At 39.6% G+C, this 17142-nt stretch overlaps 1 protein-coding gene across 23 annotated transcripts in view; it reads right to left on the reverse strand.

Moving 5' to 3' along the window:
* LTBP1 (latent transforming growth factor beta binding protein 1) overlaps positions 1 to 17142 on the reverse strand; it is a 298040-nt gene that overhangs the window by 73161 nt on the left and 207737 nt on the right. For 7 of the 23 annotated variants that reach the window (XM_072992277.2, XM_072992267.2, XM_078383060.1 and 4 more), the window contains one exon: positions 3037 to 3132. In XM_072992277.2, coding sequence (XP_072848378.2) covers positions 3037 to 3132 — 96 coding nt within the window. Of the gene's footprint in view, positions 1 to 3036; positions 3136 to 13039; positions 13143 to 17142 lie in introns of all 23 variants that reach the window. The other 16 variants (XM_072992246.2, XM_078383061.1, XM_078383062.1 and 13 more) reach the window with 3 other exon arrangements.

The following is a 17142-nucleotide window of genomic DNA, read 5'->3' on the forward strand; positions in this document are numbered from 1 at the left end:
AAACATATTCTGGAGAAAAATATCCTAGGAGAATAAAAGAAACCCTTTATAAAGAATCATAGCAAGAACGCTCTGTAAAAGGAATACAATTGTTTCAATAATCATGTGGGCGTGAAACAGGGATGGTCCACTTTAGTCCTCCAGATTTTGTTGGACGACAACTGCCATCTAACTAACTAACTAAGTAACATAGGAAAGGGTTAGGGAAGTACCACTAAAAGGCAATGCATGAAACAATCATATCTGGGTGGGAGTCAGAGTTCTCCAACATCAATGAGTTGGTGTTTTCCCCTAGTTTTATTTTTTATTCATTTTTATAGTTTATTGGTTTTACAGCGTAGTAATCTTTTTAATTCCTCCTAAATACAAATCCCTGAATTAAGTACAGTGGTGCCCCGCATAGCGACAATAATCCGTTCCGGAAAAATCATCACTATCCAGATTCGTTGCTATGTGAAAATAAAAAGCATATAGGAATGCATTAAACCCCGTTTAATGCATTCCTATGGGCTTAAAACTCACCGTTATGTGAAAATCCTCCATACAGCCGCCATTTTCGCTGCCCGGTATGCGAGGAATCGGTGCGAAAACACAGTGGGCGGCCATTTTTTCTGGTGGCCATTTTGGAACCACTGATCAGCTGTTTTTAAAACATCGCTATGCGAAAATCGGTAAGTGAAACAGCTTACCGATCATCGCAAAGTGATTTTTTACCATTAGAAACATTATTATGCGATCGCTTTTGTGATTGCAAAAAATCCATCACTATGCGGATTCGTCGTTAACCGAGGCGCTCGTTAAGCGAGGCACCACTGTAATAACAACTTGAACTAACTTAAATGAAAGATTTAAAAAGAAATTTTAAAAAATTACCCTATCAGTAACCGAACCTACAGCTTTTTTGTAGTGAATACATCATAACTAAATGAGAAGAGCTGACATCACTTCTGGCACAAACTTGAGCTGGGATATGGTTCCAGAAGAGGATTTTGCAGCTATAAATTAACCATCAAGAAAGCCTTTTTACAAATTTTGCACTATGCTCTAAATATGTGGATTGAGATTGCAGAATTCTTCCCCACCTCCTTTGTTTTGTCCCCTAAACGGGGACAATGAATATCAGCAGATGACCTGGATTTTGTAGAGCTCAAGTCACTGAATATACACAGAGGTTCAATGGTTCTATCAGAGAACAGCAGGCATACCCATGAATCAATGTTTTATTTTCCAGAGGGGTGCTTCAACACATGATCTAGTTATTGATAAACTACTGGAAACAATATTCAAATAGTTCACTTCAAAATATTACCATTGGGCACCATTAGAAAACAGTGGGATTTCTAAAGCTCTTATTTTGAAAAAAAATGCCAATGGGATATGTCTATATGCCTAAATTATGGTAGTAAGCCACATATAACATTTATCTTAAAAACCAGTTGGTTTGGGGAGTCACACACACAGCTGTATGTAGATGTAACTCAGAATGGCCTTCACGGGAAAAAGGAAAAAGTGCAGCTGAGGCACTCTATGAGCGAGTTCATTCTTAACTGCTCTGTGGACTCACATCTGTGAATTAACCCTTAGCTAATCTATGTACTGGGAGAGTGCAAAAAATAATCTGGTAGTACTCCTCAATCTGATTCCCCCCATTTTATATACCCCAATACAGCAATTACTAACTACAGTGGTGCCTCACACAACGATGTTAATTGGTTCCAAAAAAATCAACGTTGTGTGAAACATCGTTCTGTGAAACACCATTTCCCATAGAAATGAATTGAAAACTGGTTAATCCGTTCCAATTGGAACAGATTGCCATCGTTCAGTGAAAATCCCCATAGGAAACATCGTTGAGTGAAACAATGTTTCCTATATTGGAATGTATTGAAGCCGACTCAATACATTTCAATGCCTTTGCGAAGTCCTTTTTCGCTCCTGTAAAAGTGTCTTACAATGTTTGGACACTGTTTTAAATGATTGCAATGGTTAGTCCACCTCCTGAAACATATGCAAACTTAATTTGATGTTGTTCAGAGTCGTCCTTAATTTTTAGTGATTTTTTGAATTTTCTCTCATTGGAATGTATTGAACTTTCCGTCCAATGCATTCCATTGAGAGAAAATTAAAAAAATCACCAAAAATTAAGGACGACTCAGAACAACACCAAATTAAGTTTGCATAGGGTTCAGGAGGTGGGCTAACGATTGCCAGCATTTAAAACCTGTTCCAAACATTGTAAGACCCTTAAAAATGAGCGAAAACGGAAGAGCTTCAAAAGCACTGAAGCCGCTTCAGTGCTTTTGAAGTCTTTTCCGATGTCCCTTTTCGCTCATTTTTAAGTGTCTTACAATGTTTGGAACAGGTTTTAAATGCTTGCAATTGTTAGCCCACCTCCTGAACCCTATGCAAACTTAATTTGGTGTTGTTCTGAGTCGTCCTTAATTTTTGGTGATTTTTTGTTTTCCCTATTTAAATGAATTGAACTGTCCATTCAATTGATTTAAATGGAGAAAATAAAAAAATCATCAAAAATTAATGAAGACTCAGAACAAAACCAAATTAAGTTTGCACATGTTTCACAAGGTGCACTATGGAATCCAAGCATTTAAAACAGGTTTCAAACATTTTAAGACACTTTTAAATGAGCAAAAAGGGACATTGTTAAGTGAAATTCCCCCATAGAGAACATCGTTAAACGATGGGGGAAATTCCTCAAAAAACCCATCGCTGTGTGAATTCATCGTTGTATGAATCAATCGTTGTGCGAGGCACCACTGTACATTCAGAACTGTTGAAAAAATAAACTACTCAATGTATCACTTTCCTTTTCAAACAAATTTTTTTAGGCTGAGCCATTTTTTGGGCTGAGTCATTCCTTGAGGTCTGCTAAAAAATGGCTCAGCCTAAAAAAACTGTTTGAAAAGGAGAGTGATACATTGAGTAGTTTATTTTTAGATATATATTTTAATATTTTTATATATAGAATACACACATTTGTACCACCTGCAAGGTTTGCATGGAAAATATGTATCATACCTGTAACTTGAGTTGGTGCAATTACTTGACTAGCACTTGAAGTGGAGACATCTGGGCCAACTTCAACAGGCACAGGAGGAGATGTTTTCTCCACTACTACTGTGTGAAAGAAAATGGAAAACTATTTATGTAGGAAGAAGATACTTTAAAAATGCATGCATAGCTTACTGAACTAATTATTACAGGAAAACTGTTGTAAAGGCCACTCAACATGTTATGTTTCTATCCGATACATGCTGTAGATCCCATCACACACATTCTAAAATGGTAATATTGGAGCACCGATACATGTTCATTTCATTACCCCTGGCCACATTTTCCCATGTACCCAAATTTGATATGTGTTTACAAAAAGATAGAAAACTACAACAGAAAACATATGTAATTGCCAGAAGTATAATATCTGAAGTGATTCTAAGGCAATCTGTTCTAATTCTGAACATTCCTTAATGTTCTCTTTGTCACTTGGGTGCACATGAAACAAATCTTGAACAGTGCAAAACAAATTAAACAGGTATCACTGCCTAAGCATCAATGTAAGATATTTTAAATGTACAAAGATTTGCTATCATATTAGAATAACTCCACCTTGCTTCCACTCACATGCTTGAATGAGGTTCCACCACCTCTGAAAAGATGAATACCTGCCATGAGGACCTTTAAGTCATTCACTATTTCAGTTTAATTTAGTTCCTTCTAATTTCTGACGTACCCTGCTCCTGCACATAAAATCTGTGGGCACAATCGACCAGGCACAGCTGCTGCACAACCTCCATTGTGTTTGGTAGACTCATCAGCAAATGTTGATGTATTGTGATCTAATCATAATCCAGAGCTTCACAGGGCTCTGTGGGCCATATTGCATGAACACTGGAGCTGACACCTCAAAGTATATAACATTTCCTGCTCTTCTTTCCACACCCTTGGGTAATATAAATGAGGGGGGAAAATAAAATGCTTACTAAATACACATACCGACTATCTGCTGCTTAGGAAGTTTCCAACAATAACCTGGAAAGAATCATCAGAATGTGCAAAGTATGGAAGGATAATTACGAGATTTTACTGCTGTATATACATCCTGCTGAACATTCCTATGGTTTGACTTGATACAAATGATGATATGCAAGAACCAGAGTAGTAGTGCAATACTTATTTTGTACAGTAAGTAATGTTGCAAAAGTATACTGTTGATTTCGAAACTACTAGTTGTGGTCTAAGCAGGTAATTCTTGGCTGAACTGTTTTCACTTCTATTAGAAAGAAAACAGTTTTGCAGACACTTTTCTTCTTATTTCTGGTGGAAACATATTATCAACAAGCACAGTTAAATATGTACCTATAACCAGAACAAGAAAAGCAACATGACTGGGATGGCACATTCTTCTTTCCCATATTTGAAAGTGGATATTCCCCCTCCCTTTCCCAGTGAAATAGCTCTGTTAGTTTTATGGGGCCAGAGGTTGGGAGTTTGATTCCCCTCTGTACATCCCAAGAGACAGGCCAGTCTGGTGTAGCCTTCAGCAAGCACAGTCCCAGGGCCTCCCCAGAAGAAGAGAACAGCAAGCCACTCCTGAGTACCATGTATCTAGGAAACCCTGGAAAAGGCTGCCATAAGTCAAAATTGACTTAATGGCAGGTTGTGGTTGTTGCTTTTATTATTCCCCAATTAATATTAATTGTTTAAAAATAGAGTAACAGACGTTTGAAAACAAGACGCAATGGAAGACAATACAGCGACTGAAACTGTATATTTTTTGTATTCTAGTCCCTCAGTCCCCCAGTCAGCATGAAAGATTTTAGAAGCTGCAATCCCCAAAGAAGCAATGTTCCGAAGCTCTGATCACAACACACACACACAAACAGAGAGACAGAGGAGAAAAGTAATAAGTGCACCTAACCATACCAGCAGCACAACAAAACTAGGTTTGATTGTTTACCGATTTATTTCAAATAAATACTTAGATAATGTATTTTCGCCTTTCTGTGGATGACATTCCAGATATGGGGGGGGGGCATTACTAAAATACTTTTTCATCAGTTGTAGCCTCCTTAATACTAGAAGATAAGAAAACCGGAAAAAGAATTTCCAAGGGTGAGCTCAACTGCACCAACAAGTACCTGTATGAAAGCTACCCATATTCTCAGGCAGAATGAGACATCAATTAAAATGCACACCCAGTGGAATCCAAGTTAAGATGAACACAGGTGACTTAGGAAATAATTCATGGTGGGCTACCACTTCAAGCCAAACTGCGTGTTCACTAAGCCTGTAGCCTTTCAACTATGTGCCTTATTTTGGTTTAATTATAGGAGTAGGGGATCTGCACTAAGAATGTAGTTTTACCTCTCTTAATGCCAGTTCTATTAGAATGAAAATCTCATCCACACGGGCAGGATTAGGGGCATCAGAAAATAAAGATTCCATTGATATCAATGGGAATTTTTATCCAGAATGTTTTAGTCACAGCTGACGGGTGTCATTATTTTTGTTCTTATTGTGCTGAGAAGGGAACTGCTAAGCACCCTCTGTTTGCAGGCTATAAACCATGTACGGGCCTACTCTCACGGCATCTATAATTCAATGCTCCACACTACAGATTGTGACCTATACTTTGGGCCCAAGAGCTCCTTAAGATTGTTTTGCAAGTTAGGCCAAAGGAGGCCACAAATTGCCGAGCACTGAGTGAGACTCCACAGACACCACAGCATTTCCACAGAAATACTATCGCTTTGCTAGAGTAGGCACAAAGTTTGCTGAAAGATACACATTGCCGGAAGATACCTGCTTTTGGTAGATTTAATCTGAACTTTCTGCTAGTTGCCTCTAATGATCTTCCTAAGTCCTTAATGCTCCATACCCCAAATAAACTAAGAAGCTAAACAAATTATACTCAGAGGGACTGCCTGCCTGTGAGCAAGTCTGTTAACCATTTTAGTTTACACAGGCTACCTAGAATCCAACAGGAGTACCATTTGTTCCAAATAGTGTAGTCCTGGAACGAGCTGGAATTGTTACCATGTATACACTACTGAAACAATGATGTCTTATGTTGGCTTGGGCACGTCGTGAGAATGGCTTATGATTGGATTCCAAGAGATCCCCTGTATGGAGAATTAGTGCAGGGAAATCACCCCAGAGGGAGACCACAGCTGCGATCCAAGGACATCTGCAAGCAGGATCTGAAGGCCTTAGGAATGGACCTCAATAGATGGGAAACCTTAACATCTGAGCGTTCAGCCTGGAGGCAGGTGGTGCATCATGGCCTCTCCCAATTTGAAAAGATACTTGTTCAGCAGGCCGAGGCCAAGAGGCAGTCCCGAAACCAGCAAAATCAGGGAGCTGGACAGGGGGCAGATTGTATTTGTCTTCAGTGTGGAAGGGATTGTCTCTCTCGAATTGGCCTTCTCAGCCACACTAGACGCTGTTCCAAGACCTCTATTCAGAGTGTGTTACCATAGTCTCTTGAGACTGAAGGATGCCTGCTACCAGTTGTATCATTTGGAAACACAGCAAGAGCAATAAAAAATTCCAGAATGAGCCATTTTACTGAAATTCCTCTTGGATGCACAGCTTAACATAGTGAGGAGGTTTCATTTTCTCAGGGAAGTTGAGATGCGTATTGTTAGAAGGCTAGATTCCATTATGAGTCCACAGTCCTAGCACAATCATCTGACACAGACTGGTCACATCAGCAGAAGAGAACTGATAGCTGCAAAAATGATGAAGGCAGCAAAATTCTTTAGGGACAATTACTGAACATCAGCAGCAGTCGAAGTTGGCTCTGATGGAGGATCTTTCACAGACAAGAAACAACAGAGCTCTAATAATGAGGCAAGATGTACCACAAGCAGCTAGGGGCTATAATACAAAGTCTGACTGAACAACATTATATAGGAAAGCCTATAAAATCACAATCATTCAAGTCTGTACTCCAGTTACATATGCTGCAGAGGAAGAAACAGAAGCCTCTATTAAAATGTACAGGAGGAAAATGATAACACACCAAAGAGGATATGCTGATACACAGATTACTGGAATACAAAATCAGGAAGCAAAATAGAACTGAACATTGTCAGTAATTCTGTCGAATCAGAAATAAAACAGGAGAGCAAAGAATTTTGTGAAGGCAACAATCTGTTTATAGCAGATATATGCTTCAGGCAATCAAACAGAGGGATGTAAATATGGAGGTCACCAGGTGACCAATGCAAAATTCAAATACTGTACACCAGATAATCAGAAGCAGGAGAAGCAGTATTCTCTCTGCAAAACCAAGTCTAGGAGTAGACTGTGGTACTGACCACAGACTATTAATATAAAAAATTAGAGTACTACTGAAAAAGATTAAAAGAGTCATAGTGACAAAATATAATTTAAATACAGTGGTACCTCGACTAACGAATGTCCCTACTTACGAACATTTCGACTTACAAACAGCTCCGGTCGCAACTTTTTGCTTCGACTTGCGAACAGAGCTTCCACTTACGAACAGAAACAGGCAGAGAAAAAAGGCAGGCAATTCAACTTTCTAACTGTAGGTGGTGCCTACAGTTATAGGGTGTGTTGCAGTTGGAAGCTTTGGAGTGAGCCTATGTGTGTGTCTGCAGGGAGGTAAGCTGTTGTTTTCTCCTTTTAAAAAACTGTTCTGAGTGGGTTTTGGTGGCTCTGCTTCGGAGTGTGTGTGTGTCTGCAGGGAGGGTTTGTTTCTTTGCTTTGGAGCGAGTGTGTGTGTGTGTCTGTATTTTTGGAGGTTTTTTTCCCCCTTCTTCTTAGCAATGGAGGTGGTTCTAGTGTCTGTTTTTTGAGTTTTTTTTCTTAAAGCCTCAGCAATGGAGCACCTTCCAACTTGGCTTGCTGTGCTCTTTTAAAATTTTTGGTTATTTTTTTCCTCTGGGCAGCAGAGGGCAGAGTGAGGGAAGCTCCGGAGGAGCAGGAGGAGGCGGGCGGGCAGGCAGGCAGGCAGGCAGGCGAGCGCTTCCTGGCCAGGTCTCTGGCCCCGACCCCGTATACTTCAGCCAGCCTTTCAGGCTCCCTTTCTCTGCTGGGTTTTTTGTTTTGTTTTGTTTTTTGCAGCCCCAGCGCATTTCTATGGAGCTTGCAGTGTTTTTATTTTTCATTTTTGGGGTATTTTTTTCTTCGGCTGGAATGGATTAATCATTTTCAATGCATTCCTATGGGAAATGGTGCTTTAACTTACAAATGTTTCAAGTTACGGACACTGTTCCAATACGGATTAACTTCGTAAGTCGAGGTACCACTGTGCTATCACCATCATATTTCAAGGTCAATTTGAGTTTCATCATTTCTCCTATCCATGTGTTCAAATGATGGACATGAGGAGCATCCTTCCTATGTCATGTCCCAAAACATTCCTAAACAGAGATAAGGGAGGAGTCATTTTTGTCCACCAAAGAGTGTTAGGTCAAGAAGAGGAATGGAGGCATGCAAGCTACCCGGCATGTTATTCATCTCAGGTGATCGATCATACATCAGTTTGGATATGGAATTCCTAACAACTAAAGCAGGGCAGACCAGACCTCTGCTCTGGGCAGATGCTGATTAGGTTAAGTGTTCAGTGCTATAATAACTTCTTGTATTATTTTCACATCATGAATTACAAAGGTTATTTGGTAGTGCATTTTGTGATGTTTATTCTGGGTACCAAAACTTACGGTTCTGTTAGTAGATGACTGATAAAACTCTTAAAATTATTAAAGGCAAATGAGAAGCAAAAGTAAAGGTTGATAAAAATATGGTCAGAATCTTAAATGTAACTTTCAGCAACACAAGGACAAAGAATGTCTTCACAATAATCAGTGAAAAGAAAGAGAACAGAAAAGGAGAGGGAGAAACAGATCTTTTGCACTGAATTGAAAAATCAGAGGGAAATTTAAAATAAGATTAGAGCAGTTGCCAGAACAAAAGGGGAATATATTATCTGATCAAGAAAAAGATTTAAAAAAGAGAAAATATTAAAGAATATTAAAAATATACTAAAGAATAACACAGAACAGTGGCAAAATTGACAAATCCTTTTGAAGAAGAAGGAAGTTGACAGTTGACAGATTTAAAACATGGTGTTGGTGGAGAGCTTTACAGACACTATGGCCTGCCAGAAAGACAAATATATAGGTTTTAGATTAAATTAAATCTGAAATGAATGACAATATCTAAATAAAGGCTATTATACTTTGGGCACATCATGAAAAGTCTCATGGAAAAACCAATAATGCCAGAAAAAGTAGAAGATAGTAAGAAAAGAGAAAGACTAAACATGAAGTGGAGCCAATAAAGGAAGACACAGCCTTTAGACTGTAAGACCTAAATAAGGCTGTTAATGGCAGGACCTTCTGGAGGTCACTAATTCATAGAGTTTAATAACAAATAAAACCTAAGTCCCCCAACTATGCAAACAGAAGGAGTTGTTAAATAAAACCTTGATCAAGGAGATCTGAAGGGTCTGACATTCTGGGCAAGTCCCATGGTTGTCATTCTGGATGAGCCAGCTACAGCCACATGTTAGAGAAAGCTCTACCAAATGAAAGAACAGGCTTCAGATTAGGTGGGGGAAGCAGTAGGACAGTACGTACAACATACCTAATCTGTCCACATTGGCCAATACCGAGCACAAGTACTCAGAACTGGGGCTCTGTGAAACAGGGAAGTGAGACAGAATCACAACTGAATACAGAGTAAAATAAAACAAAACTAATCCTTCAGGTTATTGAGCTTGTGTTGGTGTTGTGCCAAGCAGCTAACAGCAGAATTCATAGACTAATTTTGTTGCAAGGGGCCTAAGGCCATCGAGTCCAGCCCCATGCTCAATGCAAGAATCCAAGTCAAAGCAGATCTGCCAGGTGGTTGTCTAAGTTTCACTTGAATAGCTCCAATGTTGGAGCACCCACCATCTCTTGAAGTAATTGGTTCCACTGTCCTACTGCTTTAAGAGTTAGGAAGTTTTTTTCTGATATTCAATAGGAATTTGGCTTCCTGTAACTGACCTCACTGTTGTGTGTCCTGCACTCTGCGATGATCAAGAATTGATACTGACCCTCCTCTGTATGCCAGCCTTTCAAGTATTTGAAAAGTGTTATTATATCTCTCCTCCTAAACATACCCAGTTCTTTTAGTCTTTTCTCATAGGACTTGGTTTTCAGCCCCCTGATCACCCTTAATGCCTTCCTCTGAACTTGTTCCAATTTGTCAGCAGCCTTCTTGAAGTGCCTTGTTTAGAACTGGATACAGGACTCTAGATGAGTCCTAAGCAGTGGAGAACAGGGGGGAACTAGTACCTCGTGGGATTTGGAAAAAATATTTCTGTCAATGCGTCCTAAAATAGCATTTGTCTTTTTTACATCCACATTGCATTATTGGCTCATATTCAGCTTTTGATCTACAATTCCAAGATCTTTCTTGTTTGTAGTATTACTGAGTCAAGTATCCCCCATCTTGTAACTGTGCATTTGGATTTCCCCCCTAGTTGTAGAACTTTGGGACGTGGTGGCGCTGTGGGCTAAACCGCAGAAGCCTGTGCTGCAGGGTCAGAAGACCAAGCAGTCGTAAGATCAAATCCATTGCTTGTCCCAGCTCCCGCCAACCTAGCGGTTAGAAAGCATGCAAATGCAAGTAGATAAATAGGGACCACCTCGATGGGAAGGTAACGGCGTTCCGTGTCTAAGTCACACTGGCCATGTGACCACGGAAGATTGTCTTCGGACAAAAACACTGGCTCAATGGCTTGGAAACGGGGATGAGCACCACCCCCTAGAGTCGAACACGACTGGACAAAAATTGTCAAGGGGAACCTTTACCTTTACCTTTTGTAGAACTTTGCATTTATTCCTGTTAAATTTCATTCTATTGTTTTCAGCCTAGTGATCAAAGCCCATCAAGATATTTTTGAATTTTGATCCTGTGTTCCAAAGTATTAGCTATTCCATTTAGTTTTGTGTCATCTGCAAGTATTCCCTGCACTTCTTCATCCAAGTCAATTATAAAAATGTTGAAGAGTACTGGGGCTAGGACTCAGCCTTGAGGTACCCCCAATTGTTACCTTCTCCTAGTTTGAGAAGGATTGATTAGCACTCTCTGAGTATGATTCTGTTACCAACTGTGTCCATCTGACAGTCAATTCCGCCCACACCTAGTTAGCTTCCTAATCAGAAAATCATGCGGCGTTTTGTTAAAGTCAGGGTATATTATATTTACAGCACTCCCACCATCTACCAGGGAGGTTACCCAATCAAAAAAAAAAATGAGATAAGATTAGTCTGGCAGGATTTATTCTTGACAAATCCATGTTGGCTTTAAGTTATCACTACATTGTTTTCAAGGTGCTTGCAGAGTGACTGCTTTATAATCTGCTCCAGAATCCTGGCATTGAGGTCAGGCTGATTAATCTATAGTTCCCTGTTTCTTCCTTTTTGCTCTTTTTTCAAGATAGTGGCAATGTTAGTTCTTCTCTAGAGTTGGGCTCTTCATATTTATATCCCTGGGGATACAAATACAAATGTCAGCACGATAGGTGCCGCAGAGATCCAGCCTTTCCCCCCAGACCAGCCAGTCCACTCACTGGTTGCTGCATGGCAAATCCAGCTGTCATCTGTGTCATCATGCTCATTATGGAAGGAGCCTGGCTGGTGCTTCCCCATCTCCTCGCGCAGCTGACCACTTCCACAAGGAGGCAAGATGAAGAGTCTCCTCACTCAGCTGTTGAGCAGTCAGCTGTGCAGGGAGAAGGGTAAGTGCCAGCTGTGCTGCTTCTACAATTGGTGAGACAATGCAGATGATGGCCATGCGCACCATGTGGCGATCACCGAGTGGACTGGCTGGGTGTGGGGGGGAGAGGATGGATCTCCATGGCATCTGTGGTGCCAATATTAATATTCGTATAATCACAAATACGAATATGAATAGCCCAAATCTACTCTCCTCTAATCATCCAACACTTCCACTATACTCCATGATTTCAAGAAAATAATAAACAGTGGTGCTACAACCTCTTCAATATCCTTGGATGCAGTTAATCCGGCCCTGGGGATATGAACTCAAAGTAGGAACATACTCCTTGGCTATCTGTTTATCAATCTCAAACTGCAATCATATCCCATCTCTCTTTATTTCACATTTGCCTGGAGGAACATAGACTGTCTCTTGGGAGATTACTAAGCTGAAGTAGGAATTGAGCACGCCTGCTTTTTCTTTGTCATTGGTTATCATTTTCCTATCCCCATTGAGTAGGTGAGCCATTATTTCTTTTCTCTCAACTCTTTCTATGCTTGCCTGCACACAAGCTGTCAGAACACTTTTCTGCAATCATAGATGGATGCCTTATTATGAGCTGACCTGACATGAAATGACAGTATTCTTAGACTTAAAGGTAAACTAGCAAGCCAACTCTCATTGCATCTGGAAGAAGGACTGGAAAGGGGAAGGTCAACATTAACTTACCTACCTCTAGATAGTTGATTCCTTTCTGTACTGCCCATAATTATGGTGGTATGACTGCAGAACAGTGTCTGCATTAATACTATAAATGGCTAACAAAGCACTGTTATCTTTTATCATATTTTGCAAAACACATTCACTCTGACTTCATATCTAGCCAATAAGGGTTCAGTAAGCTAATCAAACAGGTCAGGAAAAGAGGCAAAATTGGCAATCCGTTTTAACAGCTAACCATGCTCAAGTACACACCGAAGACTACAGCACAGTTAAAACTGACTGGCAAAGGAGAAGGAAATTATGAGGCAAGAAACAAAGTAAACACGAGGCTCTAAGCTCCTGGCACATTTCTTTGTTTTACATTGCATTGAACCTTACTGATAATACCAAGGAGTCTTGAAGAAGCTGTTCCATTTTATTGGATTACGCTCTTTTAAAATTCAGATCTTCAAATTAAAGACAAAAATTCTAAAACTGACAGGAAATAACAAGGAATTATGCTATTCCTTGTTTGCATGGGTTCTCATCCACTAAAGGAGGAGTCAAAAAGAGCTACCTGGAAATTGTGGATGCAGGTTAATAGTTGAAATCCCAGGAGAAAGCTGAGGTTGACCAGGCTGTATTATAGTTTTTTCTCGATCATCAAGTGAAACTAATTCCTAAAAGAATGGTTAAAAATTAAATGGGTGATTATATGATTATATATGATATTAATGTACAATTAACTAACTCTGTGGGGAAGTAAGCTTATAAAAAATTGTTTCACATACTATCAGCAAACATGAGGGAGTAAAAGTTTGGGTAATTTGGCAAAGTCTCTGTCATTTTTGCTCTTCTTCCATTCAGCGGCAGCCCATGTGAACAATGTATCCCACATCTATATACTTGGTAAATCTCTAAATATATTGTCACAAGCATGAAAGTTACGCACATGTACCTGAAGGCTTGTGTTTTAAAGACAACCTATCCTTGCACAGGCATTTCTGATTTACAGCACGCTTGGATACAGGAACCCCCTTACAAAGATGACCTTAGCACAGTCATACTAACATTAAACATACACATCCACTGCACACACATATGTAATAAATATCTAGACCACCACATACATATACAAAGTGTTCCACATTGTTGGTGCAATAAAGATTAAAATTTGGTGCATTTAAGACTCATGACACTAAACAGGACTACACACCATACTGAATGTTCTCTGTTACTGGATTTACTGTGTGGATTAATTTGTATATCACAGAAGTGAGTACACCCCCTCACATTTCATAAATATTTTTGCATATATTTTCATGTGACAAAATTGAAGAAATGATACTTGGCTACAATGTAAAGCAGTGAGTATACAGCTTGTATGATGGTGTAAATGTCCTGTCCCCTCAAAATAATGCAACACACAGCCATTAATGTCTAAACCACTGGCACGAAAAGTGAGTACACCCCTAAGTGACAATGTCCAAATTGGGCCAAAGTACACTATCTGTTTTCCCTCCCTGGTGTCATGAGACTTGTTAGTGCCACAAGTCTGAGGTGTGAAGGGAGAGCAGCTGTTACTGCTCTCACTCTCTCAGACTGGTCACTGGATGTTCCACATGACTCTTTTAAAATTCTATCTGAGGATCTGAAAAAATGAATTGTTGCTCTACATAAAGATGGTCTAGGCTGTAACAAGATTTCTAAAACCCTGAAATTGAGCTGTAGCACAGTGGCCAAGACCATACAGCGGTTTAACAGGACAGCATCCATTCAGAACAGGCCACACCATGGTCGACCAAAGAAGATGAGTGCCCGTGCTCAGCGTCATATCCAGAGGCTGGCTTTGTGAAACAGACATATGAATGCTGCCAAGCAAAGCTGCAGAGGTTGAAGGGATGGGGGATCAGCCTGTCAATGTTCAGACCATACACCACACACTGCATCAAATTGGTCTCCGGTGCTCTCATCCCAGAAGGAAACCTCTTCTAAAGATGATGCACAAGAAAGTGTGCATATGGTTTCCTGCAGACAATGCAGACTAAGGACATGGATTTCTGGAACTATGTCCTGAAATTAGACCAAGATAAACTTATTTGGTTCAGATGGTGTCAAGCGTGTGTGGCGGCAACCAGGTGAGGAGTACAAAAACAAGTGTGTCGTGCTGACAGTCAAGCATGGTGGTGGCAGTGTCATGGTCTGGGGCTGCATGAATGCTGCTGGCACTGGAGAGCTACAGTTCATTGAGGGAACCATGAATGCCAACATGTACTGAATCAGAGGATGATCTCATCCCTTCGGAGACTGGGCCACAGGGCAGTATTCCAACATGATAACGACCTCACACACACCTCCAAAACAACCACTGCCTTGCTAAAGAAGCTGAGGGTAAAGGTGATGGACTGGCCAAGCATGTCTCCAGACCTAAACCCTATTGAGCATCTGTGGGGCATGCTGAAACAGAAGGTGAAGGTGCGCAAAGTCTCTAACATCCACCAGCTCTGTGATGTCATCATGGAGGAGTGGAAGAGGAATCCAGTGGCAACCTGTGAAGCTCTGGTGAACTCTATGCTCAAGAGGGTTAAGGCAGTGCTGGAAAACAGTTGTCGGCACACAAAATATTGACACTTTGTGCCCAATTTGGACATTGTCACTTAAGGGTGTACTCACTTTTGTTGCCAGCCGTTTAGACATTAATGGCTGTGTGTTGCATTATTCTGAGGGGACAGAACATTTACACTGTTATACAAATTGTATTCTCACTGCTTTACATTGTAGCTAAGTGTCATTTTTTCAGTGAAAAGATATACTAAAATATTTATGAAATGTGAGGGGGTGTACTCACTTCTGTGATATACTGGAGCTACAGCTCATAACTCTGTGCAGAAATTAAATTTGTAATTATACACTGAGGGCAACCAATACATGGTATGGGAGTTATTTCTCATTCACAGGTGAACTTGGGAAAAGCTCACAGACAGTTCAATCCATATGAATAGAACAGTTTATGTGTTTTGAGAACTGACATGGAAATCTCTTCTTGATTTTTCTCATGCTATAACGAGAAAGAAGTAGAGTCAAAGATCTAGTGATGGTGTGTATATGTGTACCAGAGTATGCACGGGAGGGTGGGTGGTAACTGCTTGGAACTTTCAGTCTCTCCAGGTGAGTTATAATCAGCACAGGTGAAAGAAAGTCAGTGGCAAAAAAGGAAACAGTGATGGCAGCATTGCACACGCATATATGTGCAGGGTGGACACTTGAGGTGTGTCTTACGCTTCTTTAGGATGATCTAAAAACTACGTTTTAATTAAAACACCACGATAAGGTAACTGTATAATGGTCATTCTCACAATTCACAGTGTGGTATGGAGCTATATGCTATTTGTAGCTTTCTTCATGTGATATGTATAATTATAGCCCATAAATATCTGCCTTGCACAGTTAGGACCATAAATTTTTCATATTCTAATTTTCATACATGGAGAGCTAATGCATATGGAACCATCAATCCCCTTTCAGACTGTTCCCCCACGCATGAAATCAGTATTAGAAGGAATGGAGCATTGCACAGGTGCTAAAACCAGGGCTGTGAGGCACAAAGAACTCAAATTTACCTGAGAATCAAATATTTTCCCCAAAACACTTGATTGATCCCTGTCTCTAGTAACCTGGGTGAGGACCGGGTTTTCTTCCCTCTTGCCTATTTCCCACATTGGAACTTGTCCCCTGTATACAGTACTTCCTTGAACTTGAATTATCAATCCACTTTAGGTTAAATATTATACATTACAGATATAATACATTATCTGTAACTGAAATCATATAAGTGAACCAGACATGTGATTCTAACAAACCTTCAATTTTAAATGAACATATTTGCAAATAAAGCCACTGTTTATCTCCCAATGACCAACTGCAATTATGTAGACTAAATTACAAACTATTAGCAGTGTGAAAAGCTACCTGGGACAGTCAGTCGTCTTGCAGCTCTTAAGGAATTCCCTATTCTAAAAATGTGCTGTTTCTACCACAGAGCTTAAACCTTACATAGTCTATCTCTAGGTTCAGTTTATTAGTGCGATGTTTTAAGTTAACACAATTTTGGGCTTTTAAGGACATGATGAAGGGAAAGTATTACGAACTGGTTATCATATAAAAATATATGCAACAGTTTTACTGTATGATAATTTTTTTACACTGTATCTATGCCATGATATTATTATAGGGTTGGTTATGAAAGAAAATAAATCAATAAATTATGCTTAGTATTTACTAAAATATTGTTTCCTTTTCCATGCTACTGATCTTCCTTTCTTATAATCATACTGGACTACTTTTTTAATGATGTGGTTACATACAAGTTATATAATATTTTAAATGCTGTTGAACACTTTAAATAAACATATAGATTTCATTTTATATATTTATTTTATTGTTTTTTTCTGTTTGTTTTTTAAAGTTTTCTGTGGTATTTTTGTTCTGGTTAATTTTGTTTGAAAAAAAATCAATAAAATGATATACTTTTTCAAAAAAATGTATGCCTTCAAGAGTCTGAAAAGTATATACATAGAATTGTAATATGGCTTCTTAGAGAAACGTCTAGATTATGATGACAGTACTTTTAGATATTTTATCCATGGACAAGACTGATACAAAGTGACACTGCTTCCCATG

Source organism: Pogona vitticeps, chromosome 1 (assembly GCF_051106095.1).
Source record: "Pogona vitticeps strain Pit_001003342236 chromosome 1, PviZW2.1, whole genome shotgun sequence".
Lineage (NCBI taxonomy): Eukaryota > Metazoa > Chordata > Lepidosauria > Squamata > Agamidae > Pogona > Pogona vitticeps.